The sequence below is a fragment of the Artibeus jamaicensis genome, unplaced genomic scaffold, assembly GCF_021234435.1.
Source record: "Artibeus jamaicensis isolate MK-2021 breed Jamaican fruit bat unplaced genomic scaffold, CSHL_Jam_final contig_886, whole genome shotgun sequence".
NCBI lineage: Eukaryota > Metazoa > Chordata > Mammalia > Chiroptera > Phyllostomidae > Artibeus > Artibeus jamaicensis.
In genome coordinates, this window is record NW_026522002.1 from 303,858 (window position 1) to 327,881 (window position 24,024).

General features: G+C 58.9%; 1 protein-coding gene across 3 annotated transcripts; it reads left to right on the top strand.

The window, feature by feature from the left end:
* The first annotated feature begins 1,014 nt into the window (after positions 1–1,014).
* Positions 1,015–23,374, top strand: NUDCD3 (NudC domain containing 3). 3 transcript variants are annotated; one of them, XM_053654807.1, is made up of 7 exons: positions 1,015–1,514; positions 5,044–5,363; positions 12,181–12,313; positions 17,484–17,627; positions 19,031–19,219; positions 21,795–21,856; positions 23,042–23,374. In XM_053654807.1, exons 1-7 carry the CDS (start codon positions 1,323–1,325, stop codon positions 23,346–23,348), a joined length of 1,347 nt encoding a protein of 448 aa, XP_053510782.1. In that variant the 5' UTR covers positions 1,015–1,322; the 3' UTR covers positions 23,349–23,374. The 3 variants fall into 3 exon arrangements, with proteins under 3 accessions (XP_053510782.1, XP_037006167.1, XP_037006166.1); XM_037150272.2 differs by having other exon boundaries at positions 1,021–1,514; positions 22,922–23,139; XM_037150271.2 differs by having other exon boundaries at positions 1,022–1,514; positions 21,795–23,139.
* Positions 23,375–24,024: the final 650 nt, after the last annotated feature.

A 24,024-nucleotide genomic window follows, 5' to 3' on the forward strand; every position in this document is an offset into this window, starting at 1 on the left:
TTGGGGTGGGGGTGGAGGCAGGAGGCACAGGTTCAGGGCAGGGCAAGGTAAGGACTGCAAGACCCACAGATCCTTTGTCTTATGGATTTCTATAGTTCATGTGATGGGGTGAAGAAGTTACAGATTGACAGGTAAATGTCGTGCCAGCTTTCCCCAGGAGACATGACTACCCAGAGTTAGGTATGTGTGGGGTCTCTTAACCCCAAGCCTTATCTTGCTCCAGATCCCACTTGTTCATCTTGTAAAACAGATGACAAGAGGCAGTTAAAGTTGAGGTAGTTGCCCAAGGTTATTTACCGGCCCTTTCTGTAAGTACTAGGGACCCCTTGTAAAACAGTGACCAGAGACAGGCAATTAACTAAAGTTATGTATGGGTGTTTTCCTTTGGGCACTGTGGACCCTTCCAGGCTTTAGGATGACTACACAGTCTCAAAGGCTTTCTTTCCCAGAGTTCCGAACCATGTAAGGGCTCCCCTCCTCCCTGTTAGCATGGTGTTTCTGGTGATGTTCTGAACACGTGGTGATCTTATGCCACCGGGCCAGGGACTGCTGAGTCCATGGGTGAGACGAGTCTCCCTCCTTTTCCCTTCCTCGGTTTACTGTCTATCCCACCTAACAAACCTGCCTCACACCCACCCCCAGCGACCACCGGCCTGTCCCAGTTTCTACAGTCTTCCTTTTCCCAATACGACACTGCATGGCAGGCTTTCCAGACTGGTTTCTCTTAGCAGTGGGCATTCAGCATCAAGTGCTGAGGTTCTGCTGCTGGCTGGGGCATCCCTTCACACGGACGCGTTCCCCGACATGATGAACGCAGTCTGTTTATCCACGCAGCTCTGGGAACACGCGTGGGCGCGCTCTCTGCGCGGGCACGCACTCCGCGGTGACGGCACAGCAGCGCCCTCGGGCACGCGCGCACCTGTCTCCTCTGCCCCACCCGCGCACGAGGGGGCTCAGGACGCGGACCAAAGGACCATCCCGGATCGCGCGACGCCGCTGCCCACGCTCTTCCGCCCGGTTCCAACATGGCCACGAGGAGTCCTCAATCGTGCAGGTCCGGGCCCTCGGCGGTCTAGAAGCCGCTTCTGAGTTCAAGTGCGCTCCTCAGCCAGGCCGCCCAGGGAAGCCAGTGGCGGCGGGCGCCGGGCTAGCGGCGAGGCCGCCCGAGTGACAACGACTTGCCGCGAGCCCAAGGGAGAGCGGATCCAAGTTTCGCGGGCCCGCCCGCGGCGGAGCCGTTACCGCGGCGCGCCGGAAGTGGCCCTGGGCCGCCGTCCTGGCCGCGCCTTCGGAGAGCGAGCTCCCGTCTAGTCGGCGACGCCATGGAGCCCGGGGCAGCCGAGCTGTACGATCAGGCCTTGCTGGGCATCCTGCAGCACGTGGGCAATGTCCAGGACTTCCTGCGCGTGCTCTTCGGCTTCCTCTACCGCAAGACTGACTTCTACCGCCTGCTGCGCCACCCCTCCGACCGCATGGGCTTCCCTCCGGGGGCCGCGCAGGCGCTGGTGCTGCAGGTGACGCGCGCCGGGCCACCGCACCCCGCTTCCCAGAGCCCCCTTCCCCGGAGCCCAAACCCGCAGGATCTCGACCCGTCCCTCCCTGCACCCCTGGCTTCAGGTTCCCTCTGGCGCTTCCCCAGACCGCCTCTGGGCGCCGCGAGTGCGCCGAAACGCTGGTCACGGCGGATCAAGTTACTTCTCCGCGGGAGCGGGGCTGGCCCTCAGCAGCTTGGTTGCTCTTGCCGCGCTTGGGCGTCAGAAGTGGCGCAGCGCCCGTGGCAGTGCCGGGGCTGCGGGTCGGGGATGGGAATCGGACGTGCGCTGCCCCGCGTCGCGGGGTGGAGGTGGTAGGGAGGCGGGGGACTGACGGGTGCAGTCCTCTTGCTTGCGATGTTGTTTGAGCGTCCGTCTGGCTGTCCCAGCTTAAGTCGATTGCGTTTTGAGGTCCGGTCCGTGCTCATTCACCAAGCTGTCAGGGTGCCTGGAAAGGTAGCAGGTATTCCCATTCTCAGTGGACGTTTATGTGGTGGACTCCGCGTGACACTGGTTACAGTCGAGGGTATAAAACATCTCAGAACAGAGAACTGTGCAAGGCCCCTTATGGGACAGGGGAGGGAGTGGGTTTGGAAACGAGAGGTTTTGTGGGTGGTGGGGTGGCGGTGGGATTGAAAGCAGGCGCTCAGCCTAGCATTGAGCCTGCAGGAGCCTTGGAAGCTAGACATGCTGGCAGCACCTCCCACAGGTCCCCAGCACTTCACAGTTGATGCCTGCCCGGAGAGACAGGTGGGGTTCAGTTGCCCAAGGTGATAGGGAGGGTGGAGTGGGGTCTCAGTGCTGGAGTTTGAGGCTGTTCCTTATCCTGTCACCTGATTGACACCCCTGAGGGAGGGGTCCCAGCAGGCCCTTGTGGCAGTTTGATCTTAGGGTGGCAAAAAGTCTGTGTGGTTTTTGCTGTAAAATAAAAGACATGTTTTTCATTTTCATCAATAACTGTATTGATTTGGATATTTTGAGTATGTCTCCTGTGTGGTATAATATTGAGTGTTCTCAGTTTGATCGCTGTCAACTTCAACTGGTTTACCCCACCATGGTGCATCGTCCAGTGAGAAATCTCCAGCACGAAACTTCACAAACCACTTCTGACACATTGGGTCAGTCACAGCACCTTCTCTGTGCACTGCACAATTTTTTTGCAGTTCAGTTGTGTTTTACCTTTCTTGAAATATTAAAGCATAATGTGCCAAAAATATTGTGCATTGCCTTCCACCTTCAATACTAAAATGGCTCAAAAATCCACCAATTTTGATAAGCTTTTTTTAAATGCACGATGATACAACAGCTATCACAATACAATCTAACAAAGTTGTTTCGAATGAAGTTACAACTGGGTGGTACTAGAGCCATCGTACGGCAAAAACTAAGCGAACTTTTTGGCCGACCCAATACTTGTTCCTATGAATTAGTTGCGACCAAATTTTATGTGGCAGGTGAGGGTGGCAGTTCAGCAAGGTGAGGTAATAATCCCGCTAAACTCACCATTTTTGTAATTCCAGCTCTTTCTGTTCCCTGACTTATCCATTCCATAGCAGAGTGGGAATCCTGCACCTAGGGTGATGGTGGCTTGCGGAAGAAGGGTGCAGCTCCTGACCACCTGGGACGTCCTAGTTACCATGGCGGATGTCACCTTACGTAACCCTAACACATCCCGAAAGGTTTGACAGACGAACCGACATTTGTCTGGTGTCTGCTCACAGAGCACCTACTATGTTCCAGGCACCCTTCCAGGTTAAGACTTGATGACCTATTGAATGAGTGGGCAGAGGGAGGGGATGGAGGAGTCTGATACCCTTGGGTTTTAGACCTGGGGGCTGCTACAGCGGCACTGCATTAACTGCACCACCCCTAGAGTTTAGGGGAAGAGGCCCAGTTTGGGGGCCTCTTGGATTTGAGATCACAGGCAGCGGCCCCTACTTGACCTCACACAATGATGGGTGACCAGAGTGGTTGTGCAGTCACTCTGGGAGGCGTGCAGAGGCCACACCATTGTGCTGTGCACGTGAAAGTGACATGCTGTCTGTCAACGGTGCTTCAGTAACAAACAGAAGGTTGATGCAGTCAGACAGAGGGACTTGGTGCTGCACACACCCTACTCTTTGCCTTGACTCGATGGTGAGAGACCCCTTCCTGTGGATGCTGCACTTAAGCTGGGGGCTCAGGATGTCTTCTGGGCAAAAAGGGTTTGAATGGGAGGGTTAGAACTTGAAAGCTGTCTGGAGGGGATGGGGGCTGGTGTAAGACTCTGCCAATCTTCCCCCTGACTCTGGGGACTCGCAGCCTTAGGCACAGCTTGAAGGACCCCTGGGGGAAGGTGCCTTCCTCTCCGTGGCTTTTATGTACGCTCAGACAAGAGCCAGTGGGGCCTGGCACACTGCTCGTTTCAGGTGGCAGTCTGTGTGTCCTGGCGTCTTTGACCAGCCTGTGTAGGAGCCTGGCCAGGACAGCCTGCTTCGTCTGTCTCTCCCTGAGGTCCCAGGCAGTCCTGGCATGTCACCGTCTGGGAGAAGGTGGCTGGGAGGTCACGACTGGCGCAGCTGCATGTTGCTGTGGTTCTGGAGCGAGGGAGAGGCCAGGTGTCAGGGCTCAGTGGCAGCTGTTTCCGTGGCACTTGGAGGTGAGCTGCCCTGGACCAAGCTTTTGGGTTGGTGCTGTGGTGTTGGAGGGCGCGAGGCTGTCAGCAGGCTGTCTGAAGTCAAAATGGGTCTGGTTCGTCTCCAGGCTTTGGGACTTTATTTTCCTCTGCTGGCATCTTTCAGTGACTGTGTGGGCCACAGCTTCCAGCTCCCCAAGGTGCAGAGCAGAGGGCACAGGGCCAGGTGGTATAGTGAGGCTGCTCCCACCCGCAGGACTTTGGCCCCAGAAATGGGGTTCCTGAAGGAGGTGGGCCATTCGTGGAAGGTCTGATTCTGGCCCCTCCTTCCAGGAACTGTCTTCAGCTTGCTCTCACCAGAAACTCAAGTTGCACCCCCACCCCCACCCCATGGCACAGTGGGTGTGTGCTGCAGCCTGTCCTGCTTGCTGTCACCCTGGGTCGGTCTGTCAGGTAGGGCAGAGGAGCTGTCAGTGGTATCTGGTTCCTCCTGCATGTGGTAGGCAGGGCCTGGCGTGGGTCAGGCTGAATTCCCCAGCTGCTGCTGCTGCTGTGGGGCAGGAAGGTCAGCTGGGTCCCATCTTCCCTCTGCTGCCCTCGCTTAGTCTCAGGACAGGTGCTGTTTGCATTGCCGACAAATGGGGCAGGATAGAGGTAGGCGAGACTGTGGGTTGTGCCTCCTGAGACAGAGGGCTGGGCTCACCTGAGCCTTGGCTGGTCAGGCGGAGCTTCTATGGAGCGGGAGCTCCCCCGTTACTGGGCTCTTGCAGCAACGTGATTGAGTCCATTGTGTTGCCGTCTTCCACGGGGACATTGCTTCTGGGGGCTGCTCCTCTGTCTCCTGCTGGGTGCTGCTTCATGCCTGTGGCTCACTGCTGCATCGCTGTTTGATTTTAGGTGTTCCAGACGTTTGACCGCATGGCCCGTCAGGATGACGAAAAGAGGAGGAAGGAGCTGGAGGCGAAAATGAGGAGAGAGGAGGAGGCAGTGGCGGCAGCAGTGGTGGCGGAGGCGGCAGAGCAGGAGCTGGTCCCTGCCCCATTGCAGGAAGTGGAAGTCAACTCCACCACAGACGTGGCTGCAGACGTGTCTGTGGAGCCTCCTGGCCAGCCAGACGCTGTGCAGGGGGCGGCCCTGGGCTCCCAGGAGGACGCTGAGCCACCAGGCTCCAACATGGGTGCTGCCCAGGCCTTGAGGGAACCCCCAGCTCCTCCCAAGTGAGACCTGCTTCTTTCTCGCTGGCACATGGGTGGGTGGCATGGGGGTGGCTCTCATCGGTGACAGAGGCTGTCCAGCGTTTACTGAGCTCCTCGTGTTTGCGAGATGCTTGGCTGGACATTGCTCACCAAGGTTGGAGGGCTGTGGCTTGAGCAGGTGACAGACATATCTTCAAGGATGGCTGGGCAGCACTGCCACATTGCGGAGGCTCAGGCAGCAGTTGTGGGGTGTGCGAGGCCATGTAACTCGGGAGGGGTGGGTCATGCATAGGTGCTCCAGTGGAGGAAGGGTGCAGTAGGGCCTCGGGTCTGCAGGGGGCTGGGCCCAGGGCAGGGATCCCAGGGGACCCCTTCGCCTGAAGAAGCCCGATTGGCAGGTCCTGGGGCAGCTGCTAGGCGGAGTCCCCCAGCTGCACTTGTCCCAGAGCTGCTTGGTAAGCCCTCCTTGCTGAGGACTTCACCCTGTCTCTTGAGGCTCCCTGGGTTTCTGAGGGACGAGAGTGTGTGGTTGTGCCTGCATAGGATGAGTCCCCATGCTGGCCGTGACCAGTCTTGTCTTCATTAGCTGCCACAACCCGAACCCCCCCCCCCCCATGTGGCACCCATGGGTTCACGCTGCCAGGGATTTTGAGCCTCTGAATTTCAGGCTTTCCCTGTTCTCTCCCCTCCCTGGGGTCCTGTCCTCAGATGCATTCCCACCTGCTGCAGTGTTTCCCCCTACACTCATTGCGCAGCTTCCTGCAGGGGGCACTCCCTCGGGCTCCTGGGGCTTCGGTGTCCACCCGTGGATCCCCTCTCTATTGTCCTGTGTTTTCCATGGCTGTTTCACATCCCCATCAGCCCGGCTGTCTCTAGGTTTGCTTCTGATGGCTGAATTGTCTCCTGTTTTGGGCCATGTTTTCCTGCCTCGTCACTCGCCTGGTAACTATGTTGGATGCTAGATGTTGTGAATGTCCGCTTGTGTCTGGATTTCAGTTTTTCCTTTGAGGGCTGTTGAGTTCTGTTCTTGCAGGCAGTTCGCTTACTCACTCTTGTAGAAGCCAGTGGTCAAGCCTTGCAGGGGTGTGTCTGGAGCCCTTCCCTTCTGGGCTGGTTGTGCCTGCTTTTGAGGCATGGCCTTCGTGGGTGCGCCTGGAGCTTCAGCTGCTCCACATGGCCCCTGCGGTCTGGGTGGTGGATATGTGGACGTGCCATACCCTTGGTGGGCCCGGGGGGACCGTGCAAGGCTGCCTGTGTCCCACTTTTCCAAGAGCCTTTCTCTAAAATAATTAGACACAAGAATGAAGACTGTGTACTTATTCACTCCTGTTTCATTTATTCCAGCATTACTTACACCAGCAAAATTTTGAAAGAATGCTGAGTTTTCAGTAAGAGAATTGTGAAATGCTTTTGTATAATGTTTTGTTGTTTTTTTTATTACTTACTGATTTTTACGGGGGGGAAGAGTGAGAGAGAAAGAAACAGATCTGTTCCACTTACCGATGCACTCACTGGTTGATTCTTGTCTGTACCCTGACCAGCGATCAAACCTATAAGCTTGGCTTGTGGGGATGACGTGCTGACCAACAGAGCTGCCCAGCCACGGCCTCAGAGTACGATTTCATTTATACTAATAATGTGTAGATTTTTACTCACAAACCATGTACGTGGCATTTGGGGGGTGATGTAGGAGATATTTGTAGGACATTTTAATTTGAGTTACACCCCCAGCTGCCATCCCAGGCGAGAAAAGTGCCCCGTGTTGTGTGAGCCCAGAGAATCTGGGCCCTCGCGGGGACGTCCGAGGAAGCGCTCCTGCTCGACTGCGGTCCCGACAACCCCTGGCCTGCGCTCAGGGCTGCTGCCGGCGCTGCAGTGCACCCCGCGGTCAGCAGGTGTTGTGCGATGGAAATCTAGGAAGGCTGGACCCCTCTGGCTTTGGCCTTTAAAAATCGAAATGGAATTCTTTACAAAAAGAAGATAAAAGAAGAAAGTAGAACTGAGAGTGGATCATCGCCTGGGCGCTGGGCCTGGGTGAGGGATGGTGCTGGGGCACCAGAGTGCGGGCGCATTTCCAGAGCCTTCGGAGAGACTGCGGGAGGCCAAACAGCCCGCGTCCTAGAGGTGGTTTCCGTCACCCAGGAGGAGAACGGCTCTCCGTACCAGCTTGTGCCTCTCCCCGCTGGAAGATAGTGTCTGCTGTGCAGAGAGTGTTTCAGGTCGAATTCAGCCAGGAGCCAGAGCAGACGGACTACCACCACACCTAACTCCACACTGTCACCACCGCCTGGCCCCACCATGTCCCTGGTGTCGCTCATCAGCGATTCAACGTCTAGTTTTCTCTAGATGTCCTGCCAGAGAAACAGCGATGAAGGTTTGTGTAATCTGCACACACAGCTGCAGCTGTGCAGGGCTGGTGGCTCACCCTCTAGTTCTTCTGCGTGGCCTTGGAATAGATTTGTTCATCAGGTGGGTGTGTGGCCTTGCCACCTGTGTTTTGCTGGCTGGTGTAGAGAGTTGGCTGGGTGTTTAGGGCAGAGTCCTGAGAGTGTGTAGTGGGCGTGAGTGCCCCCCTCAAGGCCCCCTAGAGCACAAAAGTATTCCGCAACACTTTTGTCCCAGTTTTTCACGTTTGTCCCTGATTTTCCTGTCATGCGTGCTACACTGCATGTGTGGATGAGCAGTGGCAGGGACCTGTCAGCCTGTGCCATCCTCCCCACATTGCCCCTGTGCTGTGGCTCCGGCCCTGGCGTCGGGTTTGGCCTGGGAGCCCCCCGTGGGTGCTCAGAAGGTCTGCTTTCCAGGAGACTGACTGAAGCCACGACCTCCCAACAACCTTGAGCCAGCACACCCCCCACTGCGGCTGTCTCATCGCCTGGGGGGTCCCATAGGGAATGCAGTTGGGTTGTCCTCGGTCTGGTGCCATCACCAGGATGCTGCGGGGGGTGTGCTGCTCACGTTGCCTGGAGCATGTGTGTGAATATCTGCCAGCCGGCTTCCCATGCAGGGATTGCTGGGTCACAGGGTCTGGCCGTGTCATTCTGGTAGGTGGTGGCCAGGCAGTGACTGTGGGCACCTGACCCACCTGGGTGCTGGCCCGTGGCCCCGGCCCATTTCCCAGCTGCTGTTGACCTTCTCTTCGTCGGCTTTGTTCAGAATGCCATCGCTGTTTCTGTTGGGGTCTGAACAGTGGAATGGGTGTCCCTGTACTTTTTCTTTTCCTCCGTCTGTCCCCATTTATCTCTTTGTTGGCCATTCTTAGTCTGGCCTGCATTTCCTCTCCCCCAGGCTTTTCTGGAAAATTAACTTTTCTATGTGAAAATTCTGTTGAAATCTTCATTGGGAATACATTGAGTTTATGTTTTGAATTGGAGTTAACACCTTTCCATCGAGCCTTTCCACCTGAGAACAGTGTGTGTCTCATTTGTCGAGTGTTGTGCGCCGTCCTGTGGAGTCCGCTGGTTTCGGTTGGCACGTCCTGCGCACCAGCTCCCTCTCGGGTGGCTGAGAGTCTCTCTGTTGATTTCCTAAGATTTCTAAGAACATGGGCTATTTAGTATTTGTTGTTATATTTTAGCAACAGCAATGTTTAGAAATAAACAATAGCCATTTTTAACATTCAGAATCTTACTTATAGCTGCGGTTTTCTCAGCCGCAGCTTCGGCTACACAGCATCCAAGAAGTGGGGAGCTGGGTGGTTGAGCCAGGAAGCCGTTGAGTGCCCAGAGTTCCCGAGATCTGTTTATTTCGTGCTCTTTGAAAAGCCTTTCCATTGTTAGGTAACCCAGGTCTACCAAAAAAAGAAGTTACAAAAACAGTACAGAGAATCCGCAGACACCCAACTGCCAGATTCCCCAGGTGTGAACCTTCTGTGACCCGCCAGAACCCCTTCCTCCTGGGGCAGGTGCGATCCCCATCATTGCTGCGTTAGGGCCAGCTCCTCAGCCTGGTCCCTCAGGGTCTCTGTGCTTGCGGAGACCTGGCTTTTTTTTTCTTGGTGGATGGCCTGGTGTGTGGTTTGTGCAATGTTCCCTGTGGCCAAAGAGTCGCGTCTCCTCCTTGTTAAACTACTGATTGTCTAGTGAGGGGGCACTTTGAGACTCTGTGAACATTTTGTTCCCACTGGCGGGGCCATGTGGGGACGGCTTCTGCTCTGGATGCTGTTTCTGCCCCTTTCTCTGTGTTGCGGAACTTTTTATTCATCAAACCTTGGTCACCTGAAGCAGGACTTGAACGTTACTTGTCAAGGATATTTCAGTGTCTGATTTCAGTGACAGAAGCACAGATCAGGTGGCTTTGGGCCCCCCTCTCACCCCTTGTGCCTGTAGCATCCCAGAAACGACCGCAGGACCTGCTGGTAAGGCTGCCTCATGTCATTCACCTTGCGAGGGACAGCGTCACACCAAGAGTGACAGCTTCTCAGAGAGGCCCTCAGGCCAGAACTTGTGAATTGGAAGTGTGATGTAAGGGGGAGTGTTAGAGTAATGGTGGCGTAGGGGTCCTGCCATAACTGGTTGGGGCTGTGGCTTTGCTGTCTCAGGGGCCCAGTGTCAGCTGGGTGAGTCACCTGGCAGCCTGTCAAGCAGTCTGGGGCAGGGCACAGTCCTCAGCATGGTCTTCGGCCCCGGGCCCGTGGCTTCTGGGTCACCTCGCTGCACCTGCTGTGTCAGGGCTTTGCTCATGTGGCAAGTGCTGAGCACCCCTGGGCAGGTAGTACTGGGGTGGGAGTGTGGTTTTTCTCCAAGCTCATTGCTCAGTTCAGAAGTCTTTTGGGAATTGAAATAGTTTTCTGATTCTTGATGACTAGGAGTAGAAAACTCAGTTAAAGACCACGAATTCAGCATTCTTCAGTGGACTTATTTATGGAATAGATGACCTACTTTTTGTTTAAAACGTATATCTAATTTTCTTGTACTTGTAGAATATCCACTTATTAAAACAACTGAGATTTAAGAAAAAGTCTCACTGTAGTGAGGTTTCATTTTTAGTTCACTAGAAGAACTTATAGTTGGTGTCGGGGGTGCTTGTGTTGGCTGGCCATGCGACCAGGTTGTTGAAGCCGTCTCACAGCCTGCATCGTCGCTGTCCGGCCCTCTCAGGCATTTATGAGAGGGGCCTTGCCTCATTTACTTTAGGTGTAGAGTCATCTGGAGTTTTCACTGTGCTACAAAGTTAATTTCAAAATGTTAAGAAGGAGTTTCTGCTGTGTACTTGACACAAGTGTCTTTTGTTGATGGATCCTTACTGACGAGGGTGCACGGTCTCCAGGTGGAGCCGGGCTGGCTGTATCGCTGGACTTCCTCTTTGTACTCGGACAAGCCCCTGGCACGACCCGTCAGGAGAAGAGACTGCACAGAACACCAAGGGGACCACAAAGGGCATAGTGACCCCCCAAAGTGGAGATTAAAGAATCGGGAGCCACTGTTCTTGGCATAGACGATGCCCAGGGCATCCCCTCACCCCCCACCTCAGGGCAGGAGGAGCTGGGAGAACCAGGGCCACCAGGTTGCAGTGACAGCCCAGCATCTTGGAGGAAGCACGAAGACAGCTCACAACCTGGGAGGAGGTGTTTGTGAGCTAAAGCCAACGGGCTGCAAGCAGTGGCAGTGGCATGGATTTCACAGAAATGCATCGCTGTGGGCGGTAGACACGGACGCACAGGGGCTGCAACAGGGCTGCCCCCAGGCACTATTCTGTGTGTGTCAAACCGGCCAGCTTTGGAGAGCCCACTGGTGCTGGGTGCAGCCCACTTCGCTGCCGGACTCTAGTGGGACGGGCGTCCATGGAAACCAACCGCTCATTTCTTGGGGTGGGGCGCTGCTCCATGTGGGGCCAGAGCCCGTTGGGTTTCAGAATTAACAAAGAGCTTCCCCTGCTGCCCCACCTTGCGTCCCTGGTTCTTGGCACTCTCCCTGCGCCAGACTTTGTCTCCAGTAGGAGAAGTCCCAGAAATCATGGCCTCTCACTGGTCCTCTCACCCGTCTTTTGGCTTGCTATGACTTGTGCTGTGTATAGATTCACGGTCCTGCTAATCTTCTGAGGCCCAGTCAGTGTTTCCTGATGGTCCCTCTGCAGCTGCTTTCCAATGGCGAAGGCATGTGGCTGCTGCGTCGTCTGCAGCTCGCTCGCCACGATGATTCTGTGCTCCTTTTCATTCTCCTCTTCATTCTGAAGAGACTGGGAACCTTGTCTGCTAGGATCCCCAGACTCTGGACATGGCTGGAGGCATGTTCATGGTTTTGGAGAGCAGGGGCTGCCCCCTGCAGCCAGTGGGCAGACTGAGGTTACTGGGTTTGAGGCCCCTCCAGTGGCATCTGCCCGACCATCCCGCACCCTGTGCCCAGAGGCATCTGCCAGGCTCAGGTTCTGTGTGGCTGGTGCTGCCTGTCCTGTCTCCCTGCAGCTGCTCCCTGGTAGTGCAGGAACGTGGCTTCGTAGATGCACTTGCCCGCAGAACCGGTTTGTTTGTCGACATCCAGCTGGAGCTGTGCTGCGCTCTGCTCAGCACAGGTGGCGGCCGTAAAGATGCTGCGTCCCCTTCCGCTGGGCACCATGTTCTCCTTGCTGCATTGCACTTGTTCACCTGGGCCTGGCCTCTCCTCGTGGTACACAGTGCCCTTGCTCTGGGGTCCGGGCGGCACTGGCTGCCCGGCCGGGCCCTGTTGGGGCGGCGGCCTCACCAGGGGGGGACTGGTGGCCACCACCAGCCCCTGGCGCCAGATGTCAGCGCGGTGCCTGACGCCGGGTTTTTTAAAGAAAACGCTGGGTGGCAGTGCTGTGTGCGCGGCGTGTGGGCAGGCATGCTGAGGGCCGCCCCCTGACTTCAGCTCTCCCTCAGGAGGCAGGAGCAGTTCCAGAGGAACCCCGACAGCTACAACGGGGCGGTGCGTGAGAACTACACCTGGTCCCAGGACTACACCGACCTGGAGCTCAAGGTGCCGGTGCCCGCGCATGTGCTGAAGGGCAGGCAGGTAAGTGGGGCTCTTCTGGCCAGGGGCCCGGGGCTCGGGCTGTGGGCTGGTCTGAACCCTCGGCCCCAGACTCCCGCAACAGCCCCACTCTGCAGGTCCGGGCAGGTGGAGACCCGCCTCCTCTGCCAGCCGTCCTGTGATCTTTGTGTTCTAAGGGCAGTGTCCTCACGTCCCACAAGAGATGCGAGGAGGGGGCGAGGCTGCTGCGGAGGTGGGAGGGCTGGTGCCAGGGCAGAGTTGCCTGAGTCCTGGAGGGAACTGCAGACCTGCCCCGTATGGGGAGCCACGGCCATGGGGGCTGTCACACACTCCTCCTGAGGAAGGCCCGCAGTTCACGGAGCTTGACTGGGTGGCAGGTGCAGCGTGCTCAGCCCAGCTCAGAGCGCCGCCGTGGCGCCCTCGTGTGGCCTGGAGGACTGGCTGCTCTGATCCCGGTCCTCAGCGTGAGGATTCCCCTGAAGTCTCAGCCTTCATGAGCCCTGCAGAGCGCGAGATGCCTCCGCATGTCACTGAGGAGGCCCCAAGGCCTAGCTGTCCAGGCGGACGTAGACCTCTCCTGGGCTGTGTGCTTCCTAAACGAGATTGGGAGTGGGTGACTGGTTTCCTGGGGGGGCAGGTCTGCTTCCGAGGTATGCGCCCCCTCCCTCTGTAGCTGGCCCTAGCGGCTGCAGGTTGTAGGCCTGAGCACAGGAGACACAGGTGGAGCTGCATGGGGGGTTCCGGGCCAACCAACATGTGAAGCAGCACCAGCTTCTGCTGGTCTGGGTGCCTAAGTGGTCGCAGCTCTCCCACCTGCCCTGGGGCCCCACTGCAGACCCCTCGCTGCTCCCATGCACAGGTGTCTCGGTCCAGGCGGCCGGTGCTCCTAGTGCCCAGAGGAATGGCCGAGCCTGCGTGTCTGTGGGGCCCATTGACCTGATTTACCCTCTTCTTGCTTCTCCGCTGCCTGGGGGAACCCTCTCTTTCCACTGGTGGTCTTTCCCACGGCATTGTCATTGCACCGTGCCCTCCTTTTAGACAGCCATGGTCTCTCTGCTTTTCTGTGACATAAGTTTTAGTCGGGCCTCACTTAAAACTCTGGGGTGATTTTATTTTCAGCTCTTGGCTTTTGCTGATCTAAGGGTTTTCCTGAGCTGCCAACATTCTCTTTGGACTGGCTCCTTTGCAGCTGTCCCCTGAGGGACCTGTCACAGTGAGCTGTCACCAGTGTTTATTTTTGGTTTTGTCCCTGCACCTACCAGGTGCGGTGTGCTGGTGGTGGGGATGCAGCAGCTTGGGGGTGGGTGAGGCTGCAGCTGGAGCTGCACCTCAGCACCTCGCCCCCATCATTCCCGTGGGTCCCTGTAGGGACAGGCCTGCCTCTCGGTACCGTAGGGACAGACAAGGGGAGTATAAGCAGCCTGTCTTTCATCATCTTGCTGGTAAAGCTGGAGAAAAACTCAGAACAAGGCTGTGGTTTTAAGCCTTTGCTTTGTCTCCTCTGCCCTCTTGCCTCAGTGTAGCCACGGCCACCGCAGTGCCCGCCGGCCTGACCACAGGCCTGCTGGTTCTGGGCTTGTAGAGTGTCAGTGCTGGAAGACTCTCCTTGGAGGGTTTTGGCCACACCTCTCACCTCCTGGGGGAGCAGACCCTGAGGCCTGGCCCCACCCCTCTGCTTGGAGACTAGATGAGTGACTCTGCAGGGTAGGCGGGTTCGTTTCCTCTTCCCCTTCTTCCTGTGGGACACGTAGTTCTTGCTGACTGGGGAGGCCCTGCTGCCTGCCCTCAGTGCTCTTGGGAATCTTCTGGCATAGCACCCCGACCTAAGGGCATGGCCTGCACCAGGACGAGGCTGCTGGGTGCATTGAGGGACGTGTTAGGGAGATCCTGTTACAGGACGTTTGTGATGGGAAAGGACTACCAGGCTGCACTTTTGCATGTAGGACAGTCTTTTTGGGCACAGAGGACAACCTGTTCCAAAGCACAGAAAGTTTGCAACGCAGGTGCTCACTTCTGCCTCTGCCTTCTGTGTGGACATGCCACACCTGACCTTGGGCATCACGGTGAGGTTCCGGGGCGCAGGCCTTACCATGCACCTGCCATCAGCTATGACTAGGTCATCACGCCCCACCCCTGCCCGTGGCCCCAGACCCGGGCCCTGCAGAAAAGGCTTTCCTGGGTCAGGTTGAAAACGACCTTGCAGGTGGGGCTGCCTAGACTGTCCCACTGGTCAGGGGACCACAGCTGTTTTTGGGGTGAAGCTTCCAGAGTTCTGTGTCACACACGCCCTCTGGTGGCTGCCAGGCTGCACCAGGACCGGGGCTGCCAAGGGGCAGATGGACTGGCCTGGGTGTGTCCAGTGTCGAGCTCAGGGCTCTGGCCCAGGTTCTTTCATGGACACTCCCTGTGTTTCTGCAGGCTTTGGGTGAGTTTCCAAAGTTCAGGGAAAGTGGGTGGTTGGCCGTTTTGCATGGTTCTGCTGCTCTTCCTGGGTTCCTCCCTCTGCCACCTGCACTGATATCCCTTTGGGTCAGGAGTTTCTAGTTTAGTTGGTTTGTTTTCCTGGAGTTTCTTGATGCCTTTATTTTTCTCTTGTCAAAAATAATCTTGGAGCCACCTAGACTGCCGGCAGTACTGTAGTCACTGTCTCCCCGAAGATCCTTCCGGAGAGCCCCCCACCCCGGCTGCTGTGGGTGTGGGATGTGCCTGCACGTCTGAGGCTTCTGACCTGGAGCCACTTCTGCGCTTCTGCGTCCTGGGCGTCTTAGCCCTCCTGGTCCTCCTCGAGTCTCGCCTCACTTGTCCAGAGGTGGACACGTGATGGGGCGTGGCTGTGGGCGTGCTGGTGGCGGGACATCTGTGCTGGGAAGTGACCACCACACTGTCAGTGGCGGTTTTTCTCTCGTGATGAGAGCAGTAAGGGTCTCTCAGCAGCCTTTGCTCACACAGCGCAGTGTCAGCAGCTCTGGGCTCTGCAGGGGTGTCTGAGCCGGGATGTGCTCCCCTCGTGCCTGGGATTTGTGCCCTGGCCCCTGCTCCCAGGATCCTCCTCTGGGCCAGTTTTCACCCTTAGGACTTTTCTTGGAGTGGCCCGTGGTAAACACAGCATGCTGAGAGTCTCAGCGTGTGGTGGCTGTGACCTTTCCCTTGTTCCCTAGTGTGGGTGGGCACGGAGATTCCAGCATAAACAGTCCCTGGAGGGTTGGGGGCTCTGTTCCTTGTGTTCTTGAGCCAGGTCACCAGTCTCAGGCACCTGGCCATGCAGCTTGGCAGGTAGACTTACTCTCCCCCCACGGGGCTGTTAAGGTCTTCTCAGAAGTGAGGGCCGTGGGCTTGCACGTGTTTGTGTGATTCGCCTCCATCCGCTCCTCCATCCGCTCTGCCCAGCGCTCAGCCAGCCTTCCCGTCCCGAGGCACGTTTTTTCTGCACTCCGGGGATTGTCTCATCCCCGTCCTGGAACCGGCTTTGTCTGCACCTCATGTCTCTGACTTTGTCTTCCCAGTTCTGTTGAAACTTTTATTTTAGCCACAGCATTTTGATTCATAAAAAAAGTGTTCTTTTTCTGGTCTAATTCTATTTTCATGTTTTATTCTGGTTCTGTGGAAGCAGCATCTTCTCAGACCTCGCTGAAGACGTAAATAGGAAGCGTTTTGGAGAACCCTTCTTCCTAATTAGCCCTGCAGTTGTCCACCCGCTGTACCTGAGTCCATCCACGCGGTGCTGGCTTCCTGTGATGAGGTCCTCAGCTCCCTGGGTGGTTTCCACTGCAGGGTGTGTCCCGCCCCTCCTCTGTGAGGGGCCAGTATTGGCAGCATTGCCTCTGAGCCCGGGGTCACACGTGGGGCTCAGACCACCACCCCTCCCTGCCGTGGCCCATAAGTGAGTGCCTGTCCCTTCCCCGCCTGGCGGTCCTCCCGCCCCTGCGCCTGCTGACCGCCGGTAGAGGTCTGTCTGGGGTAGCTCCCACGGGCAGACCATCACTATTCTCACCCTCTTCCTGGGTTGCAGGGTTCCAGGTTCCCACTCCCCACTCTTGGCTGTGGCTCTTCCTGCATTGTCTCTGTCGTCTCCCTGGGTCATAGGGTCAGGAGACGGCTGTAGTTCCCAGGGCGACTTTAGGACAGGAACTCCGGGGGTTCCCTGCTATGTGGTTGCCCCTGGTGCTTCATGTCAGACGACAGTCCAAGAAACATGTCCTGAGTTCCTCCCATGGCCTGGGAGGCCTGTCTGTCCGAGCGAGTGAGCTCCTGGGGGGCAGATGGACCTGCCTCAACCTGCTGCCCATAGTCAGAGGGCAGGTGGCCCGCAGCGGGTGTGGCTGCAGGCAGCTGGAGTGCAGGCAGCTGGAGCAAAGCTGGCTGCGCTCTCGGCACCGGCGGAGTCAGTTACTCCTCCTAGAGGCTACAGTGCAGCCCCAGCCTGAGTGGATGTGGTGACGTGGTCATTTTGGCTCAGCATGTTTGTCCCCTCATTTCCCTCATGTCAAAGCTCAGGACACAGTCTCCCATCTCCACCTGTCGTTCTCGGACATTCAACACCATCAGGGGCAGAGTCAGAAGTGACTGACCAGTGTGCACTCCAAGTTGGGAATCCTGTGACCGTGGGGCTCCTTCTCTAGCTTCTGTGAGCCCTTTGTGCGATGACAGGGACAGGAGGGCCGCCAGGAAGGCCCAGATGGAGATAGGAGTTCTGGATCTCTTCCTCTTTCTGTTACTGACCTGGTGACCCGCCGCTTGGGCTGGGTCTACATGGGGGGACCCAGAGGAAGGGGTGGAGCTGAGCCCCTGACCCCCTGCCCTGGTGGAGGCTGGGCCGAGCCTCAGGGGCGGCCAGCAGTGCGTAGGAGGGGCAGTTGGGCCAGCGGCCCTCCTAGCAGGTGTCCAGGCAGCAGGATGGGAGGTGAGTCACCTCACCACCACCCACCATGGGGTCCGTCCCCGTGAAAGCAGGGACTGTGCAGAGAGAGCCGTCCCCGCATCCCCCTCCCCACGTCCCCTTCCTCTCGCCTGCGGGTCTTGCTCTTACTGGGGTGATTGCACTGCAGCTGCTTCAGGTGTCAGTCAACTGCTGAGATTATCTTGTGCAGGATCCTAGTGACCCAAGGATGTCTGGCGTCTTGCTCTGTGGTCCCTGCCAGTCTTGGGTGGCTGGTCCGGCCCGCACACAGGAAATGCTTCTCTCTCCACACAGGTCTCGGTGTCCCTCAGCAGCAGCTCCATCCGGGTGGCCGTGCTGGAAGGCCAAGGGGAGCGGGTCCTCATGGAGGGGAAGTTCACCCACAAGGTCAACACCGAGAGCTCCCTGTGGAGCCTGGAGCCCGGCAAGTGTGTGCTGGTGAGTGTGGTGTGGCGCCCGAGTCCACACCCGGCCCTGGGAGCTGCAGGGTCTGTGTGCCCCCAATTTGGTCCCTTGCTAGGGACATGTGGGGTCACGTACCTGGATGACCTGAGGCTCATGAGCACGTTGCTTTGATGTGCAAAGACCCCGGTGGGTGTCAGGGTGGTTTGTGACAAGGGGTGGCGCCCACTCCCTCAGCCTCTGGCAGAGGAGGGTGCTGGTGCCGCTGGGGACGCCAGGCCTGGCTCAGGTTTTCATTGGTGCTGGGCAGGGCCTCCCCCTCATCCTCGGTCAGTTGGTCCCAAGCACCTCACTCAGTGCCAGGTCCTGGGGTGAGTCGGGAGGAAAAGGGCCCCAAGTGTCCTCACCAGACCCTGGGACCAGTGGGGGGGATTTGGGGACAGGGTGTTTGCAGGTGTGGTGAGGGTCCTGAGATGGAGAGGTCATCCTGGGTTGTGCAGTGGCAGGAGTCCTCGGAGGGAGGAAGAGGGAGAACGGCAGGAACAGAGAAGACACAGACTCTGGAGGAGCGAAGTGACATCGGAGCAGGGAGGGGGGACTTGGGGCCACACTTGCGTCCCCTGGAACCTTCAGAGGCCGCTGAAAAGACATAGTCTGAAACCCTGTGTACCTCTGAGCTCTGCAGTGGTAGCTCTGGGACAGCAGGGCCTGTGGGGACAAGATGGTGGTGGCTCCAGGGACTCTGTGCTCTCCCGGCACCCGATTGAGGCCGCCCGCCCCCCAGGCACCCGCCTCCGGAGCTGAGGACCTGCATCAGCCTGCCAGGCAGGGGGTGGCAGCTAAAACCAATGACAGTTTCTGCCTCCCTCCCTCCCACACATGGGAATGTTAACGAGGCTGCTTGGTTCCCGGGTGCCTGCTTGGTCACGGAGCCACCCAGGCCATACTCACCCAGGCCCTGAGTCAGTGTCCTGGTGCCCCTCCACGCAGGGCCACCAGCCTCACTGCCCTGGGTGCTGCGGGATGCCCGGCCATGGTGTGTTTGCCGGCCTGGCCCAAGCCGTCCCCCTGGGCGGTGCCATGGGGCTGGGTGCGGGGTGCTTTTCCTGACCAGTGGGTGAGTCGTGTACGGTGGTCAAGGAGCTGGAGAGGTCTGACCAGGGATTAGCAGGTCAGGGTGCTGGGCGTCAGGGTCCCAGCAGGCAGGAGCAGGAACGGTTGTGGTGGGGGTGTGGGTGGCACACAGGGATGCTGTGACTGGTGGGGACATGGTGTGGGTGTCGGGCAGCCTGGAGCTCATGGGAGCGTCCTCTCAGGCCAGAGTGGGCTGGGTGCTGGGGTCCAGGGGTGTGAGTGGAGACAGAGTGGTGCCCTCTGCGAGGACCCGGGGACAGGGACCTGGGGCCCGGACGGCAGCCCTGTGCCTCACCCCGTGGCAGGTGAGTCTGAACAAGGTGGGCGAGTACTGGTGGAGCGCCGTGCTGGAGGGCGAGGAGCAGATCGACATCGAGCAGATCAACAAGGAGCGCTCCATGGCCACGGTGGACGAGGAGGAGCACGCCGTGCTGGACAGGCTCACCTTTGACTATCGCCAGAAGCTGCAGGGGAAGCCGCAGAGCCACGAGCTGGTACGGTGGCGAGGCCATGCGCGTGGGGGGTGGAGGCGGCGGAAAACCTTGTTGCGGGGCATGGCCACTCCCTGGGTCCTGACTGCAGCAGCTCCAGTCTGGTCAGTTGGTCAGCTGGTCACTGCCCAAACACAGAGCTCAGGTGGCAGGGCAGAGACACGGTCATCCATACGGACCTGGTCATAGTGCATGTGTCCCAGCTCTGCACCAGCTGGAGGGAGGGTGCCAGGCCCAACCTGGCCACAGGGCCAGTGGCTGGAAGTCCTTCTAACCCCTTCTCAGTCATCCAGGAGGAACATGCCTGCCTGGCCCGAGGCTGTGGGGAGGCACAGAGCCCAGGGGCAGAGGAAAGGATGAGTTTAGACGGGCACAGTTGTCCCCTCATCCATGGGGACCCCAAGGACCCTGAGGACCCCGAGGGTCCAGGACCCCGAGGGAGTGCCTGGGACCACAGGCAATGCCAAGCCTCCTCCTCTGCTGCTTTCTCCCCCACGGGCCCTCCCACTGAAGGTGTGCTTTCTGGGTCTGCACCCGCACCCGCATCCCTGAGCACCAGCCTCACTGCCCTTGCACTTGGGCTTCAGGAAGGGCCGTCTAGGTGACCTGGACGAGAGCACGGTGGCACTGTCACCGTCAGTCTGATGCCTGAGATGACTGCTGAGTCACTAAGGTGCAGCAGCGCCCACAGCGGGGGGATGCAGGATGGGGGCCAGGTCCGGTCCTCTGCAGGATGAAGCTGGGTATTGAGAGGTCTCCTCACGCTCCTCAGAGCAGCACGCAGTCTCAGACACACGGGCTCTGAGCCCGTGAACTGGCCCACTTAACGTTTTCAGACTGTGGTCAGTCACGGGAGGCAGACCACAGGTCGTGAGGTCTCCGGTCATGGATGTCTGCAGGTCTCCCTCCTGCTCTGACAACTCCGAGTGGGTTTGGGGGGAAGAGTTGCTTTTCTCAGGCCCGAGTAGCTGCCAGGTCCCGTGTGAGCAGTGCAGGAGGTGGCCGTAGTCCGTCGTGCACGGGTGTCCAACTCAGGCCCCTCCCCCAGCGCCGTTCATGTCCTTGGGGTCCTGTGGGCGTCTGGGGCCCTAACTGCTTCAGGGAGTGCCTAGGACCCCCTGCCATGGCCTGTTGGTTTGTCTGTTCATCTGTCCGCTGTGTCCTCACTTCACACAGGCGGGGTGGGGCTGCCCGGGTCGGACTCTGCAGCGCCCGAAGACATGTGAGCTCACTGGCGGTTTGGCAGCAGGGGTGGGGCTGCACCCAGAGCTGGTCTGTCCTCTGTCCTCCCTCCACGGGTCTGGCTCTGACCTGCTGAGGCTGATGGTGGGGCCAGGCCTGAGACCACCCGTCAGGGAGGGTCGAGGCATCTGCCGGCCGTGTCTGTGGATGGTGGCCCCTGGCTCTCAGTGCCGAGCTCTCCTCTCTCTCTGGGGCAGCAGTTCTCACCCAGGCACCCTGTGGCCACTGGACGTGGAGCCACCCGATGGCTGGGCCAATGGGATAGGCCTCGTGCCGCTACTGGGGTGCTACTGTCTCCACCTAGGGGTGGGCAGACCCTGAGTTGTGAGGCCACATGGGGAGGAGGAGCAGCAGGGTCCCCAGTGACAGGCCTAGGGACAGATGACCCGTTGGGAAGGACGTGATAATGAGCCTGGGAGGGGCTGCTGTGGTTGGGGGGCAGGGACCCTGGAGACATGCCATGTGTTGGCCACAAGCTGATCTGAGGGGACACACAGGAGCCCAGGGCTGGCCGTGCATGAGGCAGGACCCAGGTAACCCCTTGCCTGTCCAGCCTGCTCTTGGGTGGCCAGGTTCTGCAGTCCAGGGTGCTTTGCTGGAGATGGTACAGGGTGGGCGTCTCAGGGCTGTGGTAACTCAGGTGGGATGCAGAGCCCATGGGAAAGCCCAGGAAGGTGGCAGGAGCTGGAGGAACAAGGGTGCAGGGGGACAGACACCCCCCCACACACACACACACTGTCAGGGAGTTGCCATGGGTGGGGCTGGTCTGTCCCTGCAGTGGCCACGCCCCTGACCCGTGTGCACTGTGTCCATGATGTCCTATGGCCCTGACACCTCTGCATTTCTTGTGGTCACAAGTGAGGGGAGGTGGCCCCAGCCCACTCTGTTCACAGGGAGACGCCTCCCTCTTAGACACAGTGTCCCACAGTCCCCCAGCCCAGGCCACGTGGCCTGGCCTGCTACTGCCCTGGACACTGGGCTTCCTGGATGGGCTGAGTCGTGGCCTAGGTCACCGGTCACCCCGGGTTATCTGAGGGTGCAGTCCATGATGCCACCAGCCACTTCCCTCAGAAAAGGGAGCAGGGACCTCCTGTACCTCAGCCTGCTCCATGGGTGACAGCCTTCAGGCCCCTGTTGTTGGGACAGACTGCAGGTGACAGGCAGCCCCAGCACTGGGAGGACAGCCCCAGGGGCGGGAGCCTAGTGTGGGGAGCATGGCCTCATGGAGGGTGCAGCCACCCCGTGGGTCCTCTGGAGGCGACAGCAGAGTGCATCCTGCTGGGGCACGTGTGGGCCTGGAGGCCGAGGCTAACCCCCTGTCTGTTTTCTGTTGTAGAAAGTCCACGAGATGCTGAAGAAGGGGTGGGACGCAGAAGGCTCTCCCTTCCGCGGCCAGAGGTTCGACCCGGCCATGTTCAACATCTCCCCGGGGGCCGTGCAGTTCTAGTGCCCAGGAGAGGGTGCTCTGGCCGGGCCCCTCCTGTGGGGGACTCGCAGACCCCTGGCCCCACCCTGCCCTGCATCTCAAGACTGTTCCAGAGCAGGGCGGGGCTGCGCCAAGGGGGATGCTGGCCAGCGTGGGACTTCCCCCATGGGCAGCACCGGCCCTGCTGGCCCCCTACTCCCCGCCTCGCTCGCCGCTGACCTGTAGCTCTGCTTGTTCTTCTTATGCTGGGGGAGGCAGGTGTGGGGGAAGTGGATGTGCAGGGTGGGCCAAGCAGTTTGGGGGGCACCCAGCCTCCCTCTCTGGGCACATTCAACGCAGTCCCGTCCACTTGCTCGTGAGTGACTGCTGCCTCAGTGCCAGGACCACATTCCCCAGGGATGTGGACACAGCAGGACCTCTGGCCAGGCTGCCCTGTTCCACTTGACCCAGCACTCTCCTCCAATGGGACTCCATTCTTGCCCACATGAGCCACGCCAGCCCCTCAGGACCAGATGTGTCAGCAGTCTGCTCCCAGTGCACTCTGGACTGAGCCCATCGCCAGGACGTGGTCCCACAAACGAACTGGGGGACAGGGAACCTGTCGGGAGGTGGTCCTTCTAGAGACTTCCTCCTCAGTGGCGTGCGTGCATGGGAGCTCGTTTGTTGCTGCTCTTTCTGCTCGAAGTGTCTCCCTGGGGGCCTGGGGGCCTGTGATGCCGTCATGGGGGCATAGATGCTAGCTGAGGGCTGTGCCGCCTGAGGTGAGAGCCTTTACTGAGACTGTCCTCAAAGCTGGTCCTGGGCCTGCTGAGACTCCACCACAGGCCTCTAGGTCTTGTGTCGCCTGCGTGACAGCCACTCTCCATGTGTCTATCTCCATGTCCTTCATATCTCTCCTGCCCCCCTGGGGGTCTTGGAGTGACCAGATGGGGTGTCGTACCTGCGTCTCGGGGCTAGGGAGGCTGGAACCCAGGACTCTGGCCAGCCGTCTTTGGCCTGATTTCATTTTGGCGTCATGTCTCTACCTGCCCCTGCAGGCTGTGACGGTGTCTGGGCAGCGCCGGTCCCACAAGGCTGATAGCAGCAGGTCATCTGGTGGGCAACCTCTGCTCCTCAGCGCCCTGGACTTGCTGCTCCTGCCTGTTTTCTCTCTGCAGACTCGGCTGCAGCAGACAGGCCGCTGACTCCCGGCGCGGCCCCAGGACAGGAAGCCACCGTCCACAGCGTGGGGCTGCAATAAATCTGTATTTAAGCACTTGGCATCTGCGTGACTTTGCTCCCAAGGCTGGTCTCCCTGTGCCCACCCCTAGTGCCAGCGCCCCCGCCCAGGGGCCTGGCCAGCCCCGTGTCCTGTACCCCAGCCAGTGCAGCTCAGTCTGCTCGGTTCTTCTCGCCTGCAGCCAGGGTGGCTGCAGACTCTCCTGCCTGTCCCAGTGGTCACACTCTGCGGGCATTCCTTCATAAACATCTGGGTAACAACTGAAGATGCTCCCAGGGTCAGACGTGAGGGCGCTGGGGTTGGGGCAGCTGCCAGGAGTGCCCCTCGGCTGTTGTGCCCAGGCCAGCTGCTGTCCTGAGAAGACTAGGCTAGGCTGTCTCAGCCCAGGCCCACCTGGGGCATGGCCCACTGTGAGCGGGGCTATGGGGCAGAGCCCACCCAGCCCTGGACACTGGCCCTTGTGGGACCTGGGTGGTCCCTGAACATCAGGCCAGGTAACTCAGCAGCAACACGGGTGCCTGTCCCGTCCATACATCCTGTCAGGCTGGGCCTGTCCTGGGCCTTGTTTTGTTCTTCCTTGGTTTTGTCTCCGCGACCCAGGCCTGAACACAGCAGCTGGCCTTCAGGGGCAGATGGCTCCTCACTCAATACCCTGCTTGGCCTAGGCCAGCAGCTGCTGCCTGCTGGGGGGCTCTTGGGAGAGGCTGGGCCCCCCGGCTGGTCCTGCTGGTGCTGAGGGGCTGGCGGAGGGGACCTCTACCTCATGGGATGGGGTCCTCTGGAAGCCAGCCAGGTCATGACCTTCTGGACATAGCAGTGTCCCCTGGTTGCCCTGGAGACAAGAGTGCTTGGCCTATGGGGTGTGCCCCTCAATGGGGGTTATAGAGGTTCTAGGGGTAACAGGCTGGGGAGGGGCTGGGG

Bases quoted from the DNA above. Each gene is read 5' to 3' on its own strand.
- NUDCD3 (XM_053654807.1), top strand. From the start codon at position 1,323: ATGGAGCCCGGGGCAGCCGAGCTGTACGATCAGGCCTTGCTGGGCATC. The intron at 12,314-17,483 runs GTAAGTGGGGCT...CTCTCCACACAG, and splicing joins ATGTGCTGAAGGGCAGGCAG to GTCTCGGTGTCCCTCAGCAG. The intron at 17,628-19,030 runs GTGAGTGTGGTG...ACCCCGTGGCAG, and splicing joins AGCCCGGCAAGTGTGTGCTG to GTGAGTCTGAACAAGGTGGG.